The sequence below is a fragment of the Phyllostomus hastatus genome, unplaced genomic scaffold, assembly GCF_019186645.2.
Source record: "Phyllostomus hastatus isolate PE091 unplaced genomic scaffold, TTU_PhHast_1.1 phas_contig_283, whole genome shotgun sequence".
NCBI lineage: Eukaryota > Metazoa > Chordata > Mammalia > Chiroptera > Phyllostomidae > Phyllostomus > Phyllostomus hastatus.
This window is the reverse complement of record NW_025333833.1, coordinates 13,328,313-13,350,930: the sequence shown is the minus strand read 5'-3', so window position 1 is coordinate 13,350,930 and position 22,618 is coordinate 13,328,313. Positions and strand designations below refer to the sequence as shown.

The 22,618-nt window shown below is 38.0% G+C and overlaps 1 protein-coding gene across 1 annotated transcript in view; it reads right to left on the bottom strand.

Annotated features, from left to right (window-relative positions):
- The window catches only part of HMCN1 (hemicentin 1), a 397,440-nt gene that overhangs the window by 95,233 nt on the left and 279,589 nt on the right, over nt 1-22,618 (bottom strand). The window contains exons 47-55 of the mRNA XM_045838584.1: nt 18,467-18,580; nt 17,843-17,929; nt 14,903-15,094; nt 11,756-11,929; nt 10,428-10,541; nt 9,463-9,608; nt 4,847-4,997; nt 3,300-3,494; nt 1,716-1,829 (exon numbers count right to left, since the gene is read on the bottom strand). Of these exons, the coding sequence (XP_045694540.1) occupies nt 1,716-1,829; nt 3,300-3,494; nt 4,847-4,997; nt 9,463-9,608; nt 10,428-10,541; nt 11,756-11,929; nt 14,903-15,094; nt 17,843-17,929; nt 18,467-18,580 (1,287 nt within the window). The remainder of the gene's footprint in view (nt 1-1,715; nt 1,830-3,299; nt 3,495-4,846; nt 4,998-9,462; nt 9,609-10,427; nt 10,542-11,755; nt 11,930-14,902; nt 15,095-17,842; nt 17,930-18,466; nt 18,581-22,618) is intronic.

Sequence of the window (22,618 nt, the reverse complement as noted above, 5' to 3'; positions counted from 1 at the left end):
ATTACAATGGATGCTGATTCATTACTAGGAAAGTCTTCTTAAACTTCTTGGTTCCTTGATTGCATTTTTCATCTGTTCTATGACCTTGCTCCATCAATCCCTGCTTCTTACACACACACACACACACACACACACACACACACACACACACTTGGAATTTCAATTCATCCCTTTATGTTGGTCACTTTCTTTAGTCCATAAGCAATTTCCAATCTCTCTTAAACAAATTTTTTCAAGCAAGCTGTTTATCCTAAAACTTTATTCCACATCTTCCCTCCTCCTCTTTCTGATGACTTGTTTAATATTTATCTGTTTGTTCTGTGACTCTGCATCACACCATACTATCTAAACTGATCATTTGAATTTCACCAATGAGTGTTTAGTTTCAAAGCCAATGGCCTTTTCCCCTCCATTCTTATTTTTTTAAACTTGTTTTAGCATTCAATACTAAATCCACTTCTTGATAACCTTTTCTATGCCTTGGGTTGTAAGATATGGTCATTTACTGCTTTTCATTAATTCCTCAGATTGTGTCTCCTCTAACTCTGTTTTTCTTTTACTGTCTCTGCTTAAAAATTATTTCACAATACTCTCTCCATAACCCTTTTTGTTGGAAATCTTATGCCTTTGCATATCACCTGTTTGTGAATCACTCTCAGTTCTACTCAGCCCAGCTCTCTCTCCGGTGCTGGAGTTCCCTGCCTCCAAAGGCCCACTCGGTATTCTACCTGAGTACTTCGGAAGCATGCCAAATTCAACACGTCCAAAACAAAATTCACTTCCTGCTTCCCAAACCAGGTTGTTTCCCTAGATCTTCTACCGTTATTCATCTTGTTAGCCTTTTCATCAACCAGGATAAAAATTTCAGTGTCATCTTATATTCTGAGACGAGTGCCTAATACTTCCTCTCCCTTCATCTCTTCCCCTATAAAATCCCTCACACCGACTGCTTCCTGTGCACGCCCTCCGCCACCTCTCCAGCTTGTCCTCTTCTCATGGACGGAGCTATGTGTCCCTGCTCCTGGTGACATCACCTGTCTTCTCCCCGAGGGCACGATGCTTCTTCCACTCTCGGTCCATGCATTCAGGTGACAAGGACCTCGGCCCAAGGGTGGGCACATGGACTAGGCCATATCATTTAGGCTTGTTGGCTTCTGACATTGGTTCGGGCACAGGTATGTGATTCATGCTTGGCCAATGAAAGCCATGGAAACTCAATCCTAGGACTTCAGTTGTAAGTACTAGGAAAGGAAAACTTCCATTTGTCGGAAACTAGGAAGTTGTAAAACTAGAGTTTCAGGGGGCCAACTTGCCAGGCAAAGGGGTCCGCCACCTTAGAGTGACACTAATAGGATGACACTAATAGAGGGAAACAAAGCCAAGAGATAAGTCAAGTCTGGTAAACTCTGTTGAGTTAAGGAAGTCAGCCCACAACCAGTTCTACCCTGGGACTTTTCAGGTTCATGAGACAATGAATTTTCTCTCTGTCGCTCTCTCTCCTTAAGCCAGTTTATTTGATACTTCAGGAGTCCTAAATGATTTACTCTCAATTTGTATAAGACAATAAACTCCTGGGAGAACGATCAATTTCTGATTGCCTTTTATAGTTTTTAAGATGCTCAATGTGACATCTTGTATACATTATTAGTCCTCAAAATATTTTTGAGTGAGATGTGTTGAAAGGATGCATAGTAAAGACAAGAAGACAAACTCACAGAGTACTCGGACGTCGTACTGCAGGGAGTCCTCTCCAGCCTCATTCACAGCCACACACGTGTACCGTCCAGCGTCTTCCACTTTCGCCCGGGGGATCTGCAGCACCCTCCCACCTGAAAGCACATCCTCAGATGCTGACTTCCGCGCATCTCAGGGTGAATGCTGCTCATAAACAGACGGACGGTTTTTTCAGGTCTAATGACTCCCTGGCATTTTCTTTCAAGGTTCCACTGGTTTAGTTCTATTCTCGCATGCCATTTTTATAATAAACACTGCATTATGGGAAAGTGATCCAGTGTATGAGCCGGATCTGAGAAGTGAACAGCTTGTGTAGATTTTCCTTCAGGCAGGAATGCTGCTCTGTGCCCTTCATCGTGTTCCATGTGAAATGTTACTATGTAGCAACTTCTTGGTTTTACAGTTTGAACACAAATAAAGACGTTTACACTGTCGCATGCAAGCAGGGGCGTGAGACAAATAATAGCCAAGGATGTGAAAGGCATAAAGCTGTATGTACAAAGGCACACCATTATACATACAGCCTTGAAAGAATAACTGTGTGTTAATTTTTCATGCTGATATAATTTCAAACATAGAGAAAAGTTGTAATAATTGTATAACATTTTTACCTATATTTATTATTTATATTTTATTCTATTTGTTTTCTCTTTGTCGTATATGTATGTAATCTGTCATATATATTGTTTTACAGATTATATATATGTACACACATAATCTTTTTTGAACCATTTGAAAGTGGGAGACATGTTGTGCTTTAGCCCTAAATATCTGTAGCTCTATATTTCATAAAACAAAGATAATCCCTTATATAACTATAGTATAATGATCAAAATTAATATAAAAGTACTGTTGAATTCATACTCCATATTCAAATGTCATTATTATAATATTGTCTTTTATAGCTATTTGTCCCCAAGGCCAGATCCAATTTAGAATCACATATTACATTTAGCTGTCATTTTTATTCAGTTTCCAGTTTTTCAAGACATTCTTTTATTTAAGATGGAATTTACATACAGTAGAACACACTAACCTTAAGTATACAATTTGATCCATTTTGACGAGCCTATTTGAATGTTCACTATAAGGGAATGGAAGCCTTGAAAATATTATTATTCCGCAACAATTTAAAGGTCTCCTTTTCCATCCATAGCCATGTAATAACTAAAATACTTGAAACTAATAATCTTTACTATTGATTTGTGATAAATGCATTTAATAAACGAAGTATAACTATTTGCAAATATATTTTAGAATTTATCATTAAAAATGTAGAGAAACCAAAGTGGTTATTTTATCATATTATTAGAAAAATGGAGGTACAGGGAAGCCAAAGAGTTTTCTTAAGTTGATGAGAATTAACTAAGGTGTGTTCTCGCTTATGCCAAATTCCCAACCTAGACTCTCCCGGCTGGAAGCTCCAGGCACACCAGTGACATCTGGCAGCCCGTGTCAGTTCAGTCACATGGCCAGAAAGTAGATCACTCGAGTGGCTTTGATAACCGAGAAAAAACACGTTTGGCAGAGATTTAGGCTTTCCCCCTCTTCAGAGCAATCCCCACCTGGCAAAATCAGCACCCGGTCGCTGGAGGTCAGAGGCCGGCCGTCTTTGTACCACGTCAGCGTCGGAGGGGGAGCGGCGCTGGTCTCACAGTGAAGAGAGAGGGGGTTGTTGATGATCACGTCCTTGGCCTCCCCGCTCCTGCCGGTGTCCAGCATGTTTCCTATTTCCCAGAGTTTCTGGAAACTGGGAGGAACTAGGGAGGAGAGACACGGGAGTTTGGACCCATAGGAAAGCCAGTGTCGATCCATAAACCCAAGATCGTGGCTGTATTTTCACGAGAGTGATACGTAAATGTAATGCATTAGACAATGTGAAGATGCTGTCAAGTACTTATCCATCTACCAACTCTAGCCATTAGCCAGAAAAGTAGGAGACAGTAACAGGCAGAGGTTGGAGCTGTCTCGTGGGGAAGAACAAGAGCTACAGGGCTTGCAATGCTCCGCCCACCCCCTGCTCTCCCTGCTGGAACTGCCTGCTCTCAGCAATGACCTACTAAAAGCTGCATGGCTAAGGAATGCAATCACAGCCGGAGAAGCATATTTTGAGGAGCCATCAAAAAATAATGGTGTGGTTGAGAGCATTTTGCAGTCATTTGTCTTACTAAGAAAGCTAAGGAAGTTATGATATCAAGATGAATAAATCCATTAACTAAAAGAATATTCTCAAATTTTCCTGGGGAACAGGTATAAACTTTCTAGAAGGCAATTTGCCTGTACATCAAAAACATTAAATATGCACATAATACTTGACCTAAAATATTCACTATTATAACTTATGAAAAAACTCAAAGATGTACAAAATTTTTATGTAAAAAGAGTCCAGGGAAGCACTACATGTGAGTAGTGAGAAGTTAGAAACAACCCAGACCTTCCACAAGAGGAAGCAGGATAAATAAGTATTTGGACACTCAGGTGATACACAGGGAAGGTTATTAAACATTATGCTGAGAGCAACTATCAAAAATAATCACAAGTATTTCTTAGGCATTTTTCTGAGTTTCACATACTTTATCTTATTTAACAGTCATCCCAATTCTTCAAAAGATTAATTTGGAAAGCCAGAAAACTGGAGTTTAAAACATTTAGGTAATGTACCCAAGTCATACATTTCTTTTTCTTTTTTATTTAGTCAAAAAGTTTTTAGAAGCCTAAAATCATCATTCTCTTCCAAGTCTACTTTAAAGTCTGTACTTTATCTTTATCCTTCCAGAGAAATGCCTTTAAGAAAAGCTTCATGTTATAACATTGGTGGAAAGCTAATATAACAGAGCAGTTTGTATCATGTGATCCTAATTTGTAAGGGCAGTATACATTTGCGAAATAAATCAGAAGAAAAAATATCAAAAGGAAGCACACCGAAATAACAAAAGTAATCCTCAACAATGAGATTATTTTCTTCCTTGTTAATTTCTTCAGTCCAATTTTTCAATAATGAATTTAGATGATTGTCAACAGACAAAAGCTAAAATAAAACAAGTTAAATTTTTTTCATTGCTTTGACATATCATATAAATTAAATGATATACAATAAGCATATTAGCATTACCTTGTATATTCACATCAAAATCCAGCTCATCTTCACCTGCAATGTTAGACGCCACACAAGTGTATCGTCCCGTGTCTGATATTTGAGCTTCCTTTATTTGAAGTGTGTGTCCACTGGCAGCAATATTAACATGATCGTCTGATTTAAGGGGCTGTGATTCAATTATAATTAATGTTAACATTACATATGCTAATAAACCCTCTGAGAGACCATGCAGGTGACAATTTCTATGACTCATTAATAAGTAAAATTAAATTTTATGTGAAATATTCAAGACAATAATTTTATCAATTTACTGTATTCTGTTTTTAAGTAATCACATTTTTATTTATTGAAAATCATAGTTCACATGGCAGGCCAGGCAAGCTGAGTGAAAAAGGCATCCTCACAAAGTATTCTGATCAGAAATTTCTAACTAGGCTGGTGGTGGCAGATCGTCACATCCTAGATCTATGCCTTCCTTAGCAAAGGTCTGTCTTTACCTTAAATGAGCCCTGATCCCTGTGTTTGTGCATTTTACATGGCATAACCTTGACACATCAGCGATTTTCTTTGCTAGACCATTCAAAGGCACAGACTCTGGAACCAACATACGAAACCCCAAAACCCTTCATTTCACTTGGCCCCCTGCACACCCTCTCCGTGCCCTGTAAATGTTAATTATTCTGTACTCACCAGTGTAAGAAAGTATGTGTATCTCCAGTTAGACTTTTATCTAATTCTAGAGATTTCTCTACTATGCTTTCTTTTACTGATTGTAATGTATGAAATATGCTGCAAAACTGCCATTCTTTACAGCATTTGAAATCTTGTTCCCAGGCATATAACAACAGTTTGGCTCAGATAAACTCATTAAATTGCAAGAAAAAGAGAAAAAAGAAAATTATAGTTCATATAGATTACATATGTGCCAGGTTTTTCTGGGTGGTACATTTATATATTTTTATGATAAAAATGTTCTGGGGTATCATATCCAATTAGGAAAAATATTTCCAGTTGATCTCACAATGCATTATAAAGCATATCTTTTATCATATTTGGTAAAAATGCTAGTTTTTTTACTTCAAATCTATATAATTTTATTAATAAATGTCACCCCAATAAATTTAATTTAAAAAAACAAGGGTAAACATTTTTATTTATAAATCAGCAGCTTGTTTATATGGATAAATCATGTTACAGCATAGATAAATATATCTCTCTTAACAATTGGCAAAATATGCTAATGTTTTTAATGAAAGATTGAGGGCATTTAATCCAAAAACCACTGTTGTTCATTCAGAAATATCATTACTTCATAAATGAAAAGTTTTAACATGGAGATATTTATTTTATGATGTTTTATTGATAACATTACCTACACTTCATAGGACATTTCTCGTCTTCTACGCATTCTCATCTTCACTAAATTCCCTCTTATTCCTTGAAGATTTCAGCTCCTGGATCAACATTCCTTCTAATGATACTGTTCTCATAATTTTTGGTGAAGCGATACCTACATAGCCATGCGATGCTGTGTGCATTCAACACTGTGCCTTCTTCTCCTCGCATGTATTTGTCCCAACACTCTCTCAGCCAGTCAGTAGGCACGACTCGCCTCATAATCTCAGTTGCATGTTCTCACTCTCTGACCACCACCTCCTGACTGTCTAACTCACTTCTAGCATCCTGGCACCAATAAATTTTTGGCCCCCTGGAGGACCTACAATCCACTGACCTTGTACACTGCCTCTCACTCTCCTCCGGATCTCTATTCCCTCCTGACCCAGAGAACTGTCAATTAATGGCAATCACTCCCCGTGTAAACCCTCAACACCTTTGCCCCCTTTCCCTTTATTTTACTCCCCTGGAGAAACCCTAACCCTGGTTAGTATCAGTCTCTGTCCATTCCCAGCTTCCTCTGGTCCACTTAAGAACACCCTTCCGGCAACTATGTCCTCTCTTACCTATATCATCAGCAAATTTATTCTTTGCCACCAGATTATTTCAATCTACATACAACATAATATAATTTCCCCCATTTGAAGAAAACTCTTTGGACTGCAGCCTACTTCCACAAAAGTCAAATGATTTAACGATGTTTTCTACCGGTGCTTTCTCCACTTCATTCCATCTTGTATTGAATCTGCTCCAATGGGATTTTCATCATCTCCACTTGACCAAAATGACTATGTCAAGGTCACCAACGACATCCACATTGCTAAATTTATTGCTCAATTCTCAGTCTTCATTTTACCCAATTGGTGCCATTTAATACAGTTTAACTTGCCTTCATTCTGATGTACTTTTTTTTCCTCATCTTTTGGGACAGCTCACTGCTCACAACCTAGAAGTGCAGGAGTTCCCCATGGCTTAAAACTCTTCTCTTTCTGTTTAAGCTCACTCTCTTAGTGTGATCTCACATAACATCTTGGACTCATCTCTGATTCATCTTTCTCCTTCACATCCTGCTATCACCTTCATCTAAACAACCACCAATTCTCTTCTGGCCCACTGCAATAAATTCAAATCTAACCCATTCTCTGTTCTCCCAATACAGAAGCAATGTGATTCTTTTAAAATTTAAGTCACAGCAAATCACTCTTGTATTTAAAATTTTCTAGTGGCCTCCCATCAGAATCAAGGCCAACTGGTCTACCAGGCAATATAATCTAATCTAGCTCTCTGTGAATCTTCAGTTCACATCATGTTCCGTGTTCTCATGGATCACTGCACTCCAGCCAGCATGTCTCTGCGGATTCTCTCTACTTTAGCATATTTCTCCCTCGGGTATCTAATGTTGGCTTCCTTCACTTTCTCTGAGTTTCTGCTCAAATATCACCCTATCAGTAAGCCTTCCCTATATGAATAGGAGATCACACTCCTCCCACTCACTTTTCTTCTTCTCCACTAAATTTTCTCCCTAACAACTACCCCATCTGGCCTCCTATATGTTTTACTGTTATGTTTGTTTAGTTTTTGTTTCCCCAAATTTCACATAAACAGAGATCTTTTTTTTTCTCCTTCATAGCTGTACCCATCACACTTAAAACAAGGTCTGCAAAAAAGTACAAGCATTTATTTATGCTCAATAAATAATGTAAGATGCAATGAATCATTATTAGCATTACATCACTTATATGGAAATAGCATACTTTAATATTTCTATGCTAAATAAAAAACTTCAGAACATGAGTAAATAAAACTCTAAGACTGTATCGAAACTTAGTGGGGCTAACATTCATAATATTTTGGTGATTTTCTCAACAAACACTGTTTTGTTCAAGTGGTGTTGCTTATTTGAGTGTGAAATAGCAGCAGAAAGGATATGGAAAATAAACAAACAGATTTTTTTTGTACAAATGCTGTTTACAGGGACCATATTTAAGGGGACCAATCCCAACGCCTAAAAAATGTAGCAGCTTAAAGCAACACAACTGGATCAATTTCAGAGTCTGGATTTAAAACTAAATTAACTATTCATTATAAAATTTATAAAAAGTGCCTCAATCCTAGTGCAATTATCCAATTTTTATGTGTGTATGTGTTTCTGTGTGAGTGTTCATAGGTAATAACTACCATGAATGAAAAGACTTAGGTAGAATTAGGAATAAAATGAGATTTCAAGGAGAAAGGAATATCTGTTTCCAAGCAGACTCGTATAGATTTAATATTGTACCACGAAGTGTGCTTGTAGTCAGGAAAGAAACTGTAAACAGAACATGGTGGGAGTTCCTTATTTCTCCTTTTGTAATGGTTTCCAGATGAAACTTGCTTATTTTATAGGAGATGATTTTTTTCTAGTTGCCAGTATTGCAAAATCCATCTGGGATCTGAAAAAATAGAGCTATATCTTTCTGCATCTTAAATCATCACTCTGACCTGAGCTCCGACAAATGGATTTAACTGACCACTCAGTTGATTATGAGTATAACAGGACGAAGAGCGGCTTAGCCATGTCACATCTGTATTAAGCACAGTATTAAGAGCAGATAAAAAAATCTATTTTGGTTTCGAACACCAGCATAATTCTTTAAAACATGCAAGGGAGAAAATAAGTTGAATGAGAAATGAGAGTGTGTGGCCTGAAAGTCACATCGCATAACTGGGGGATGTGTTTTTCTTTTAGGTTTCTCATTGCCCCCAGTTAATTGCACTGGGCACTTAATCATCACATTTAGTGTTTACCCTTCATCCGGGAATGTTAAAAACGTTACCTTTCGGAATGAAGTCAAAGGTGTTTATAGTAAGCTCTGATTAACCATACTACCCACGATATGCCAATCTTTGTGAACTGGTAGAACACTATTTCTGTGTCTCTTCTCAACAAAGTTTTATTTACTCTGCAAAACCAAAGAACACGAAAACCATTCCCCGATGGGAGGGTGGCTGAATTTTCAAGGACAACTGCTCTTGCACAGAAAGACAATCCTTTTCAATGATGGAATCACAGTAATGTTGTTGAACACAGTTCAAGTGTTTTTGTAGTATTATATTCTAGGAGCACAATGGTATGCTAGCTATAAGGTCTCACTGACTCTCTGAGTTACCTATGCCTGTCTTTACTATTATTATTATCTCATTGACCATTTTAACCTTTATGAAGTCATCATCAAATGAAAAATCTTATGACTGGCCTGTCCATCCTTGTACCAGCTGAGAGAGGCAGAAGGAATTGCATAGGCTTCACATTCCAAGGTCAGGGTGGTGTTTACTTTGATCTTCACTTCTTTGGGGGAAAGACCTGGCCCCAGGAGGTCCCCTTTATTGATGATAGGTGGAACTGTGTAAAAACAAATATTAAGCAGTTAAACATTGGTGCTTTTAAATATGGAATACCATGAAAATCACACTGAGGATCGCTTTACGAGAGGTAGTTTCTATGTTCCCCTTTCATCAAGAACCCAAGTTAGCATCTTATGAAAAGGTAGTGCTCAGATACAGGATGTGAAGGAAAATATCACTCTCCCTTTGTCATTATAATACAGACCATGAGGCTAATGTCCTTCCCTGAAGAGTTCGTTTCATTTGTTCCAGGTCCCCAGACACAGTCTGAGCATAATCCTTCAAATGCATTTCACTGGTCATTAAAGAGGTTTATTCAAAGAACAAAAGACAAGCAGAAAGATGTTCTCTTTTTTAAAAAAAACAAAATCTTAAAATGTTGGTACTATTAGTAGTATTAGCTCTGCTATCTATGTTTAGGTCACAGAGCAGTGGATCAGCCCATAGTCACTGATGACCTCAGCTTAGACTGTTGATTGAAGCGTATGTATGAATACTTAAATATCAGTTTAGTGCATGAAAGTACTATAACTTAGCCCAGAAAGTCATTCAGAAGGAAAAATAGAAAAACTTAAGGAAGTGCCACTGACAAATTGTCTGACAAGATTTTAGTGAGTAGACTGAGTGGGCTCTTTACATCTTTAAGCAAATGAGGTCACGGACACAGTGCTCAATTCAACATCCATCGTAATGAAGCAAGCGGCATAAATAACTAACTGTATAATAAGTGTAATACTTATGGACCAGTAACCAAAGACAGAAGAGAAAAAGTTAGACAACTGGGGAAATAGGACAGATGTTTTCTTGCAGAACTTACTGTAGACCTTCACTTCGTAGTGCTTTATCATTTCCCCGGCCTCGTTTGTGGCTACGCAGGAGTATCGCCCAGCATTGTCCTCCTGCGCATTGAGGATCTGCAGCGTCCTACCTCCTGAAAGATCAGGGAATGCCAAGGAACCTCTGAAGTCACCGTGGCAGCAGAATATGCACAAACTACCAAGGTTTCAATTCTTACTATTCATCTATTTCTTCTTCTGCATGCCAATTCTATAATAGATATTTAACCCAAGACAAACTACAAAACAGATGGGCATTGCATGACAATCTCATGCTCATTCTGACCCTCCCCCATCTCTGTACACATTCTATGTAAGGTCCCTATTTCACTCTCTTTACAATTAGGACTCTGTCTTAGTCCATTTCTTCTTCTCGTCTTCCTCGCCTATCAGTAGAGATTGGTCTTGTTTAAACACAGTTTTATTGTGGTACATTTCTCCTTAAAAATCTTCAATGGGTCTCCATTGACTAAAGCATAAAGGCAAAGCTCTTTAGTCCAGGCATCCTTGACTTTGTCTCCTGCCTGGTCCCCCCTCTGTAACAGACATGCATAACACACGTATACACCCTGTCTCCACTGCACTGGGGGGTGAACAGGCCATTCTCACTTTATAACTTTCCCACAGTAGTCAGCCCGATGGATCAGAAATTTCTCCTAACTCATTTCCAGCCAACAGAATTTCTACAACTTTCTTCAGGGTTCAAGTTCTGACTGCAACAAAGCATGTCCTAACCCCTTCAGCCCACAGTGGCCATTCCTTCTTTTGAATTCTTATCAAACTTGTCACTACTCCATTGATCATGCCCGTGACTACTCAAAACCCATGGTTACTCATGCATTCATATCGTTAATTAACCTGCACACATTTTATCTCTCTTCCACGTAAGACTGCACATTTCTTAAAACCAGTGATCATACTTTTTAATTCTTTCTAGTTCCATACATGTTGCCAGATATTAATGAGGAATGAATAAACGCAATCTAAATAATAATCTTCAAGGTTCAATTCAACAAGAAATAAATGTCTATCTTTTTTGGCATTCCGCATAGTATATTTTTGCAATTAATTTCATTGTGGTATTCATTTTATTTACCTTTTTATTTAGATATTTTATTAGTCTTATAAAAAATAATTTCAGGTACCTTAGATTACAGTACATCTACAAATAACTTTATGAATTAAAATATCAACAGAACATAACACAACCCAAACCATAATGACCCCTATTAAAAAAACTCCAATGATTCTGCAGTTTTACAACAGTGGCTGGCACAAATGCACCTCAGGCATCGGAAGTGAACTGTACCTGGAAGAATACGAATATTTCGGTTGGACTCTAGAGGAGTTCCATCCTTAAACCAGGTGATGGTGGCAGGAGGATATGAGTAAGCTTCACAGACCAAAGATGTGGGGCTGTTAAGGATCACGGTGACATCTTCAGGGCTGCCATCACCGTCAACACCAGCAATTGTAGGAGATACTAAAAGAGATTTAAAATGTAATCAAAGAAGTATGCTAAGACATTTCTCTATTTGTGCACTTCTAAATTTCCATTGTACGTACTTGTGTAATTCCATGCCCTAACAATTTCAGAAAACAATTGATTATTGTCCTTATTCTATGCAAAAGAAGTGAGAATGTCAAAGGCTCACAGGGTAATGAAAAAGGTGACATTAAAAAGGAATTAAGTACAATATGATAAGGGCAATATGGGATTTTTTGGTGCAGAATCTTTAGAGGAATTGCATTCAATCCAATCTGGGGTGTGAGGTGTGCAGACTGCCATCAAGGAAGGCCTCCTAAAATATGTTTTAAAGTGAGCCTGAATGGATTAGTGGCAGTTAAACGGTGAAAGAAGGGACATCAGGAGGAAGAGGAACACACTGGGAGCAGAGGAGGGTTAGCAAGGAGGGGCAAGCAGGGAATAAGGATGGATACAAGAGGATGTCAATCCTCCAGGATGTCAATCCTGGAAGCAACAGAAACAGGCACATTTGTTTCATTAAAGGCAATGAGGGGCGGGGCTAGAGCTTCGCAGGAAGGCATAAAGAGCAGGGAACAACTAGAGAAAGATTTAGGAAGTCAACTGGTGGGACTTGATGATAGAATTCAGGGGTCATGAAAAACCAAAGTCCAAGACAATTTCCAGTTTTCTTTCTCGAGAACCTAGATAAAATGCAGTGAAGCAACAGAAATGGAAAATATAGAAAGATTTGCTCATTAGGAGGAAAAGATGGTTTGTTCAGTTCTGAATTTCTTGGATTTTTAGTGCCTATGAAAATTCCAGGTAGAAATGTCCAACAAGCAATTGTATATAGAAATCCAAACCTTGGGAGGAAGATTTGGGTTGTAGATATGGATTAAAAAGTCCCCAGTCAATAGGATAATTAAACCTGGGAATTAAGTTTATTACTTGAAGAAACTATCTAGGGTAAAATGAGCAATGACGTAAAGACAGAATGCAAGGAGATTTAATGTTTAAGAGATAGAGTAAGAGTTCATAAAGGACAGAGAAAGGGAGCAACCAACGGTGTGCAAGGATTACTAGGGAAGAACGCCGTCAAAGAGACTGTGATAAGTAATGCCCAAACCAATAAGAGAAGGACTGAAAAATATTTGTTGGATCTAAGCAACAGGATAGTCTTTGCCACCACAGTGTCAGTGATAGTGTGGGTAGAAGCCTGCTTTTAGTGGCATAAGAACTATACACAGTGGGTGGTTACAATATGAAGTAATAGAGAGAGTAGAAGGTGAAGTTGCAGGTAATGAGAAAGATGGGAATGGCTGACACGCTGAAGAAGGTAGAAAGATACAGGCTCAAGGACATAAGAGCAAGCAGTGACTGAGACCAAGAGGGGTAGCTCATCTGGGAAAAGAAAGGGTAGAGACGCTGGGTTATGGCTGGATATACTGGAAGCTGCAAACACATACTTAAGCAGGCTCAATCTTACGAAGCTAGTAGAAAAGAAGGCTTTGATTCAGATCTCTCAGTCTTCAATGAGTAAAGGAGAATGACAAGAAACAGATAAGGAACTAGGAAGGGCTAGAGTTGGGGAAGGGGTGTATTAGATAGCACGACTTGGGATACCCAGAATAAAGAATAAGTGATCTCCACTGGAGAGTCCCCGAGGAGCAGGGTTCTCTTAGGAAGTCAGAATTCAATCACAGCAAGGGGCTGGAAGGAGTTTTAAGGCAGATTTCCAGAGGAGCGAAGAGAGAACTTGGATATGAGTCAGAACTGGGAGGTGAATCAGTGGTGGGAGGAAGGAGTCACGAGACACTTATTATCTAAGAAAAGCAATGAATTACAGGAGCGGGGAGGAAATCCAGAGCTAGGCACTGGCCTTTCACACACTGATGGGTGTGCAGGCAGCACCAGTGTGTCACGAAACATTATGACCTCTCATTCATAATTACCCACGTATCTGTTACACAGTGCCCTATTCAGTACTGGGCTTAAATCTTTTGTAGGATCAAGAGGTGTTGCACCTTGGGAAGTTTATAGTTGTATATAATTATTATCTCTACATACTATTCACTTGACACTCTACATTATCCAGTATTTTGACTTAATTTTTCTTGCTTATATATCTCTTCTACTCAATTAGAACGTAAGCTACCTGAAGGCTATATCCTGAATAGAAGGTTTCTATGTGTGGGACTATGCATTTCCAAATCACTCTAGCTAATAATTACACAAATAAATAAAGGATAGCAAAATTTTGCATACTCAGATATAGTTGATTTTAGTAGAATGAAAAGTATTTTGCTGTCAGTAATCAAATACAATACATTATGGTGGTGCATTCTGAACTTCAAAACATGAGCAGAAATTATGAATCTATTTTAAGGTGAATCCTGAGACATGCGCATAATTTTGATGCAGTAAGAACTGAATGTACAGTTGTTTCATCATCCTAGTTCCCCCACCCTTTTTTTCTCATGGTGTAGTTTTGATTGCTCCCAGAGGGCTTAGTGTTTAAACGCACAGGCTAACTGGTGTTGACTCAGAAGGAAATCATGTGAAATGTAAAACTTACACCATAGCCTCAGTTTCCGTTGTAACCCAGAAGTCTCCTCTGCATTTGCTCTCCCTCACCATAGGCAGCAAACACAGACTTCAGTACAATCACCAATAATGGCAGAGTCCCTCAAAGCACAGATCATGCATCTCAGGTTGCGCATTTACTACCACTTATTGAACATCTATTTTGTTCATAGTTGTGTCCCTAGCAGAAAACACAGTACCTGGAATACAATATGTATTCCAAATATACAATGGATGAATGTGTGAATTAATTAATAAAAAACAGCAAATGTCCACAAGCACTGGCCCTCCTTAAATAATGAAATTCTATGGTAGAAATATTAAATAAACAGAAAAAGAAAAGGAGAAAATTTAGCTTATAGTCATGTCTAAGTCTTCAAATTTTGAAGCGATGCTTCTACCTACCCAACACGTTAAGACTGAAGCTTTTGCTCTTGTCACCAGCCGCGTTAGAAGCCAGACAGGTGTACCTTCCAGTATGTGACACCTGGGCATTACTAATTTGAAGAAAACGGCCACCCGACATACTGTGATGGGTGTCATCTTCTTGGAGGGGCTGCCCATCTTTGAGCCACGTAATTTCTGGCACTGGATTCCCTGTAACAAAAAGCCATTTCTGAGAGCTGGCTGTCATCAGATGTCTACAAGTGACAGCTGGAAAAAAAGCATTTCACTCATTTGCCTTTCTAAACATTCTGCTTTGAAAACAATGCAGCAACCATTCGTTCCAAAGTAAATTTCAAGCATAACCTAACTTATAATAATTATAATCATCCTATGATTAAAAATGTACAAAATTAGAAATCATTTTCAAATGTAGATTAGTTTTATCTATAAGCAAAATAATTCTAAATTAGTTTTTGTGTTTAACTAAATTTATATCATACTTTAGACTATTACAATGAAATATTTTCATAGTAAAATACACTTAGGAAGGATGGAGTTTATTTTTATTAAAATTATTACTAACAAATGCCTTTGCATTCATATTAAATTTTACAATAATAATTTATATTTTTCATAGGTATATAAAAGGAAAAACCTTTAAATAAATACTTTAACAAGCAGATATTCTGAGATTATACCAGGATTTCAGCATATATATATTGGTAGGTAAACAGATAGAGATATATAGTAGTCATTCCTTTAATATTTATAGCCTACAGGGAAATATATTTTACATTTATTTTAACATGGGACTTAGGTTAAATATTAAGTTTTAATTTACTCAAGGAAATTTTTTAATTTTAAATTTTAAAACCATAAAAGCAAGTTCTGTCAGGAAAGAGGGCTATTATGATATTACATTAAAACTGGAAGGCTCAGCTGTGCTGGTTGTGGAGTGTGTTCTATGGCCCTGCCCAGGCAGGGAGGCAACTGCCTGCCCAGCTGCTGAGGACAGCACCCAGTTCTGCCCAACTAGGAAGCCTTGCCAGAGAATCCAGGCAATGAAGGAGCCTGTCCTACAGCTGCATTTGTGCAGGGAACAGAGGCAGCAGTCCTATCCAATTGCTCCGAGCCAACAGCAACACCCATCCCAACTTCAAAGCTCAGGTACCAGTCTCACCCAAACAGAGACCCTGATGGAAAGCTCGACCTGCCCAAGGATGCTACCAGCTAACCTGTCCAGAACCTTAAGCTGAACTGACTGGCAGAGGATTATCTCTCCTGACATAAGCCTATGGAAGAGGAGACCCTTTTCTCAAATGCACAGATACCAACAAAAGAAAACAGATAAATACGATATAATTAAAGGAAACTAATAAAGCTCCAGTATCTGTCCCTAAAGAAATAGAGATCAATGAACTGTCTGACAAAGTATCCAAAATAGTCCTCTTAAAGAAGTTTAGTGAACCACAAAAACAGACAACAACAAAATGAGGAAAACAATGCATGAACAATATGAGAAGTTCAACAAAGAAATAGAAACCATCAACAAAACAAAACAGACCCTAGAGCTAAAGAACAGAACGACTGAATGGAAGAATTTAAAAGAGAACCTCAACATGAGGCTTGATCGAGCAGTAGAAGGCCTCTGTGAACTTTCCAGAGTCATCAAATAACAAAACAAGAGCAAGATAAGAAAGACAAAGGATCTACAAAACAATCAGAAAACAATGAACAAATTGCCAATAGTAAGTGCTTCACTACCAATAATTACTTTAAATGTAAATGGATTAAAATCTCTAATCAAAAGACAGAGTGGCTGGATGGATTAAAAAAACAAAGTATAGCAATATGCTGTCTACAAGAAACTCATTTGAGCTTTAAAGATACATATGACTGAGAGTAAGCAGATGTACAAAGATACTTCAAGAAAATAGTAATAAAAAGAAAGCAGGAGTAGCTATACTTAAACACAATATAGACTTGAAGCTAAAAGTGGTTAAAAATCAAGGAAGGTTATTATATAATGAAAAAGAGGTCAATCCAAGAAAGTATAGTAGTAAATATTTATGTACCCAATATCAGAGCACCTAAATATAAAAAGCAAATACTAACAGAACTAAAAGGAAAAATAAACAGCAATAAAATAATAGCTGGGGACTTTAATACCCTACTCTCAACAATGGATAGACATCCAGTCTGAGAATCAATAATAAAACAGGATTTGAAAAGCACCACAGACCTAACAGACATATACAGGACATTCCGTTCAACAACCTCAGAACATACAATCTTCTCGAGGATTCATGGAACATTTTCTAGGATGGATCTTAATGTTAGACCACAAAAGCAAGTCTCAGTAAATTTAAGATGACTGAAGTCATACCAGGTATCTTTTCTAACCATGATGGTTGAAACTAGAAATCAATGACAGGAAGCAATGACTGGGAAATTCACAAATAGAAAACATGGAAATTAAACATGTTAACTAAATATGACACTTTTGTTTTTGAGTGATCCCCATTACCTTCCACCAAACCCCTACTTTTTTTTTTGAAATGAGATTTAATAAAACAGGAAAAGAAAAGGAAGGTACAAACTTCAGCCAACAGTGAAGAGAAAAAAATAAGAGGGGGTGTGGCAGAGAAACCCTACATTCAAATAGTAGCAGAATTTTAAAATAAAAATTAATAATTTATTGAATTGAAAGAAAAGGCCAGTGTGTCTTTCCTTTTTCTTCCCTCCCTCCCTTTCCTTCATGAAGGAGTTTTCTTTTTGTCTCCACAGAATCTGAGAGGTTTCCTCCTACACTTCTACCAGCTATACTGGACTAGAATTCAATGTCACGTGCATATTGCAGCAGCTTGAATTTCTCTCAACCAATTAAGGTACGTGGTGGAGGCGATGAACGATCAGTGAGCAGGGGAAGAGCTCAAGACCAAGCGCTGAGGCCCTTACCTGTCACTTCACAAGTCAGTGTAACACTCTGCTTCTCTTTCACCTTCACGTCTTCCAGCGTGTTTTCACCCACAATGTGAGGTGGGACTGGAAAAAAAAAACAGAAAAAGTAACAATTCTAACCCCAGGGCTGTTTTTATTAAGCTACAACCTTTAAAGCAAAACCCCAAATTCTCATTATTTGATTATGAAAATAATGTCACAATATTATTTTGATCAATTAAGATATAAAGTAATATGTCATGAATTTCAATTATATAATGAATTCTATTATACAAATCATAAAGTCTGGATAAAAATGTCAACAAATTAGTGAGTAAAAATATTTATTAGACCTTTATTTTTCTCACTCTAACTCTACGAAGCACCCACATTAAACAAGTTATCAGAGTTGTAGCATACTGTTGAACAACTGTGAACAAACAAGATGTGAAATTTTATCCATTTTAATCCAACTGGTTACCTCAAAATGATTCAAACACTGAATTCTTGTCAACAGGGATAACCCAGGGGCCAAAGAAAACATAAAGATGAGATCAAGCTGCAGATAAAGTTCAACTCTGGTTCCAGAAGGCATTTAAGACAATTCGATCTTTATCTAGGTACGGCAAATCAGATAAATACCTAACACTGAAAGTGCAAAGAGCTTTCTTTCTTCCCCAGCGGCATTCCTCACGACACAGGTGTACTGGCCAGCGTCTTCCACTCTCGTCTGCATCAGCCGCAGGGTCCTGCCTCCTGCAGGAGCAAACCACCAGAGGATTCAGAAAGCAACCTGCAACTCTGTAAGCTGTCCAAATGATGTTCAATATAGGTGAAATTTAATCAATGTGCTTCAAAGGTCTTTAGAGGAATTAATGTCATTTTTAAAACATCACATGTTTTAAGCCTATGTAAAACAAAATAGATAATTCAGACAAAGTTTCTGAGTTGATGGGTAAACAATACATACACTGTTAAGTGACAGCAAGCAAGGAATGGAGTTTCACAAAGATGATGTTTGAACATAACCTTTAGAGGTAAGTACGAGGGGGCACCCAAATATATCCCCAGAATTTATTTATAAAAAATTGTGTATTTATTCTTACGTGTTTAAACTTCAGTCACCTTCAAAGTACTCTCCATTTGATGCAACACACATATTGAGACTTTTTTCCCACTACTCAAAATGGTTTTTGAACTCATTGATTTTGATGCCTTTTAGTGCTTCTGCTGTTTGTGTTTCAGACGTGCTCGTAAATCACCCATCATGAATGGGCAGATGCATTGAAAGACTCTTCAAAAAAAATTCACTGAAGCCAAACACAGCCTCTCACAACAACACCAGCTGGTGCACTGATACAGATGGGTCCTTAGAACACTCACCTGGTGGGGGAAGCCTGTACTATGAGGGGCCTGACCCCCACAAAATAATTCCTTTTTGGGGGGCCCCCTCATAGACTTTAATCCACAGCGGACTTGAGAGGCTTCATGTAGGTAGCTGATGCATGCGGATGCAGAGGTAGAAAGCAGAGGTATGTGGGGGTGCAGGTGGAGAAAATGGTGGCAGATGAGTCTGCGGCCAGATTCTGTCGGCCTTTGAGTTCCATGCTAAGGAATCTAGATGCTGTGTTCATTAAAAACTCTGAAGTGTGTAAACACGAAAAGTTCATGATCTGATCTGTGTTTTAGGAAGACAACTGTGACAGGATGTTTTGAAAAAAAAATCCCCAGTTGGCCACTGAATATATAAAATGGGAACGTCAGAAAGAGAACTACACCAGCAACCCAAACGTGGGTGACGACAGTAGGTAAAGCATGGTCGAAACCACGCATGTCTGCCACTCATTTCCAGCTGAGTTGCACAGAATCGTAGAATTACTCCTATTAAAGTTAATGAGGGGCCACCCCAGTCTGCTTTTGTTTTTTTGTTTTCATTTTCTGAACTTCTTTGCAATGTTTTGTTGGAGTCAAGAGTCTTCACCAAAGAAATGCATAGACTGAGAATGAAACTCTGACTTGCCGAAGGGTGTCACTTGGAGGGAAACTGCAGCTGAGGACAAAAGCAGAGGGGGAGCCAGCAAGTGAGGCGGTAACAAGGCCTGCCCTGCGAGGGACCCAAGAGATGCACTAAAATACCAGAGCTCAGGGAACCACTGGAGAAGTCACGTCTAGGTGAAAAATGCACCGTATTTTTCAGACTATAAGATGCACACTTTTTATCATATTTTTTGTTTCAAATTTTTTTCTTATTTTCCTCCTCTAAAGCCTAGGTGCGTCTATTTTTCAGACTATTAAACGCGCCTAGGTTTTAGAGGAGAAAAACAGGAAAAAAAATTTTGAAGGAAAAAATATGGTCAAAAAGTGCATCTTATAGTCCAAAAAATACGGTATAACACTTCTTACATTTTGTAATAATTTTCTAACTGGTACATTTTTGTTTAGTACCCTGAAGTTGAACTAAAAAACTGAAATAATTAAACATGAAATTTGCATGTAAATAGTCACCTGGATCTGAGTTTCGCAGGAGTTTCTATCTTTCTGTGTTTTACAACACAACAGGATGCCAAAAGCAACCTTTACATCCTCAAACCACTGAAAGTTGAATTTCGTATCTTATTTAGACAAAGCTAACTACCTCAATTTGTGTCTTTTTTTCCAACTCAATTTACATAAGCAAAGTTGAATGCAGAGATTATCTAAACACGTCAAAGACTTGTGTTAATTAGGAAAGGATTCAAGTGCTGACTGCTACTTCAGATTAGTGAAACCATGATATAATTCCAGTTGAGAGATATTAACACAATCCAACTTTTGTGAGTCATTGCTGGCTCAGCAAACCTAAACCTCAGAAGTCTTGTGATTTTTCTTTATTTCTTTATTCCCTGGTCTTCTCACTTCATCCAGTGAGAAATAAAAAAATGGGTCTGACAGTTAGTTACACTTTATACAGAGACATTTCTTGTATCTATTAAATTTTTAGAGCAGTTATCTCTTCTTGGCACATACTCCCTACAATAATAGAGGCTTCATCTGAGCACTGCTTTCAGAAGTGCTGTACTTCCAGTCTCAGGAGGACTAATCTTGATGAAACAGAAGCGTGCCGCGGACTAAGGGCCAAGCGCGTCGCATGCCATTCATTTGAATCTCATTCAGCTATTGCACAATACACACCAGACTGCGAAACTGAGTGAGTCCTGCCAGTGCCATAGGAGTCGTTTACTGTGTTCACTCAAGGATCTCCAGCAGCCGGTCAAGCAAAACAAAACTAAAGAAAATCCAAACATCACTCCTGTGCATCTATAAGTCACTGTTACTTGAGTGACAAGATGTCACTCTATCTTGTCTTTTTCATTTCTAAGAGCTCTGATGCATTTATATATATACATATTTTCTAATAAAGATTTTATTTATTTTTGGAGGGAAGGGAGGGAGAAAGAGAGGGAGAGAAACATCGATTGGTTGCCTCTTACACATCCCTAATTGGACCTGGCTCACAACCCAGGCATGTGCCCTGCCTGGCTGGGAATGAATTGAACTGAGGACACTTTGGTTCGCAGGCCAGCGCTCAGTCCACTGAGCTACATCAGCCAGGGCACATGTAGTTATATTGAATAAGTGTCCCTACCTTTTTAGAAGTTGAGAATTAGAAAAAATGACAACTATAAGGATAATTTCAAGACAAGAAGATAACGTGCTCAGGATTTGGGTAACCAAGTGGTAACAAAATCTTTACCATTACTGTCACTTCCTAACATCCTTGGGAGTCCATGAAAATGAAAGCATCACAATAAGGACATGGGCCTGCCTTCCAGGACAGGGCGGCCACAAACCTTTCACCGGGCTGTCTGGGATAACAGCAGCACACGTGTACTGGATGCTTGCCATATAAGCAGGCAGGGGGCTAATTGCTTTAAATACATGAACTAGTCTCAGTTTTATAGAAGCCCTAAGAGGCAAATTCTATTAATGCCTTCATTTTGTGAGTAAAGAAACTAAAGTTAGCAACATCAAGGAAAGCCCTGGGGTCATACATTTAGTGAGTATTACAGGCAATAAACAAGGTTAATAGCAATGTACATTCCTCATCAAGTTCCTGACATTTATAGAGGAAGATCTTGAAGAAACAGAGGGATCTTATGATATTTAGATGCATTTTTTCTGAAAAGCCTTCAAAAGGAGGAATTTAATTTTTTAACAAATTTATAGGCAGGAAGCTCACTATAAAAGAAGCTCATCTTGATTTATAAACAATATATACTTTTAAAGTTCTTTCTGTTCAGACCCAAATTTGCCCCTAAAATTTTCCATAACTGCCATTACTGTCTACTCGAGAACCAGACAGAACAATATAATCCTTTTCTACGGCATGGGTCTTCAGCTATTTAAACTTAATTTTCACTGTGTAACCATAAGGTTACATCTGGTTTATTTTTCTAGGTTTGATACAATCAGACATAAATTATTATGTAATCATTAACTATCATGGTTACCCTCCTTAAAAAATATTGTCAATAAATCCTTCTAGTTTTCTTAATAGTGAATTAAATCCATAGCACAACTGGTCTCTCACTTTTCTTACTGGTGAACGTATAGTTTGTTAATGTGGCAAAATACTGCACTTATTTTCCTGATAACCACGTCACCCTGTTAACGCGCAATGAATGAACAACATGATTCAGAGATCTTTTTATATGAAAAGTCACCCTAATTTTCATCACTGGGCTTTTGAACTTAAGTGCAGGGGTTTATTTAAAATTTGTTAGGTTAAACTTGGTACATGAGTTCTGTTTGAAT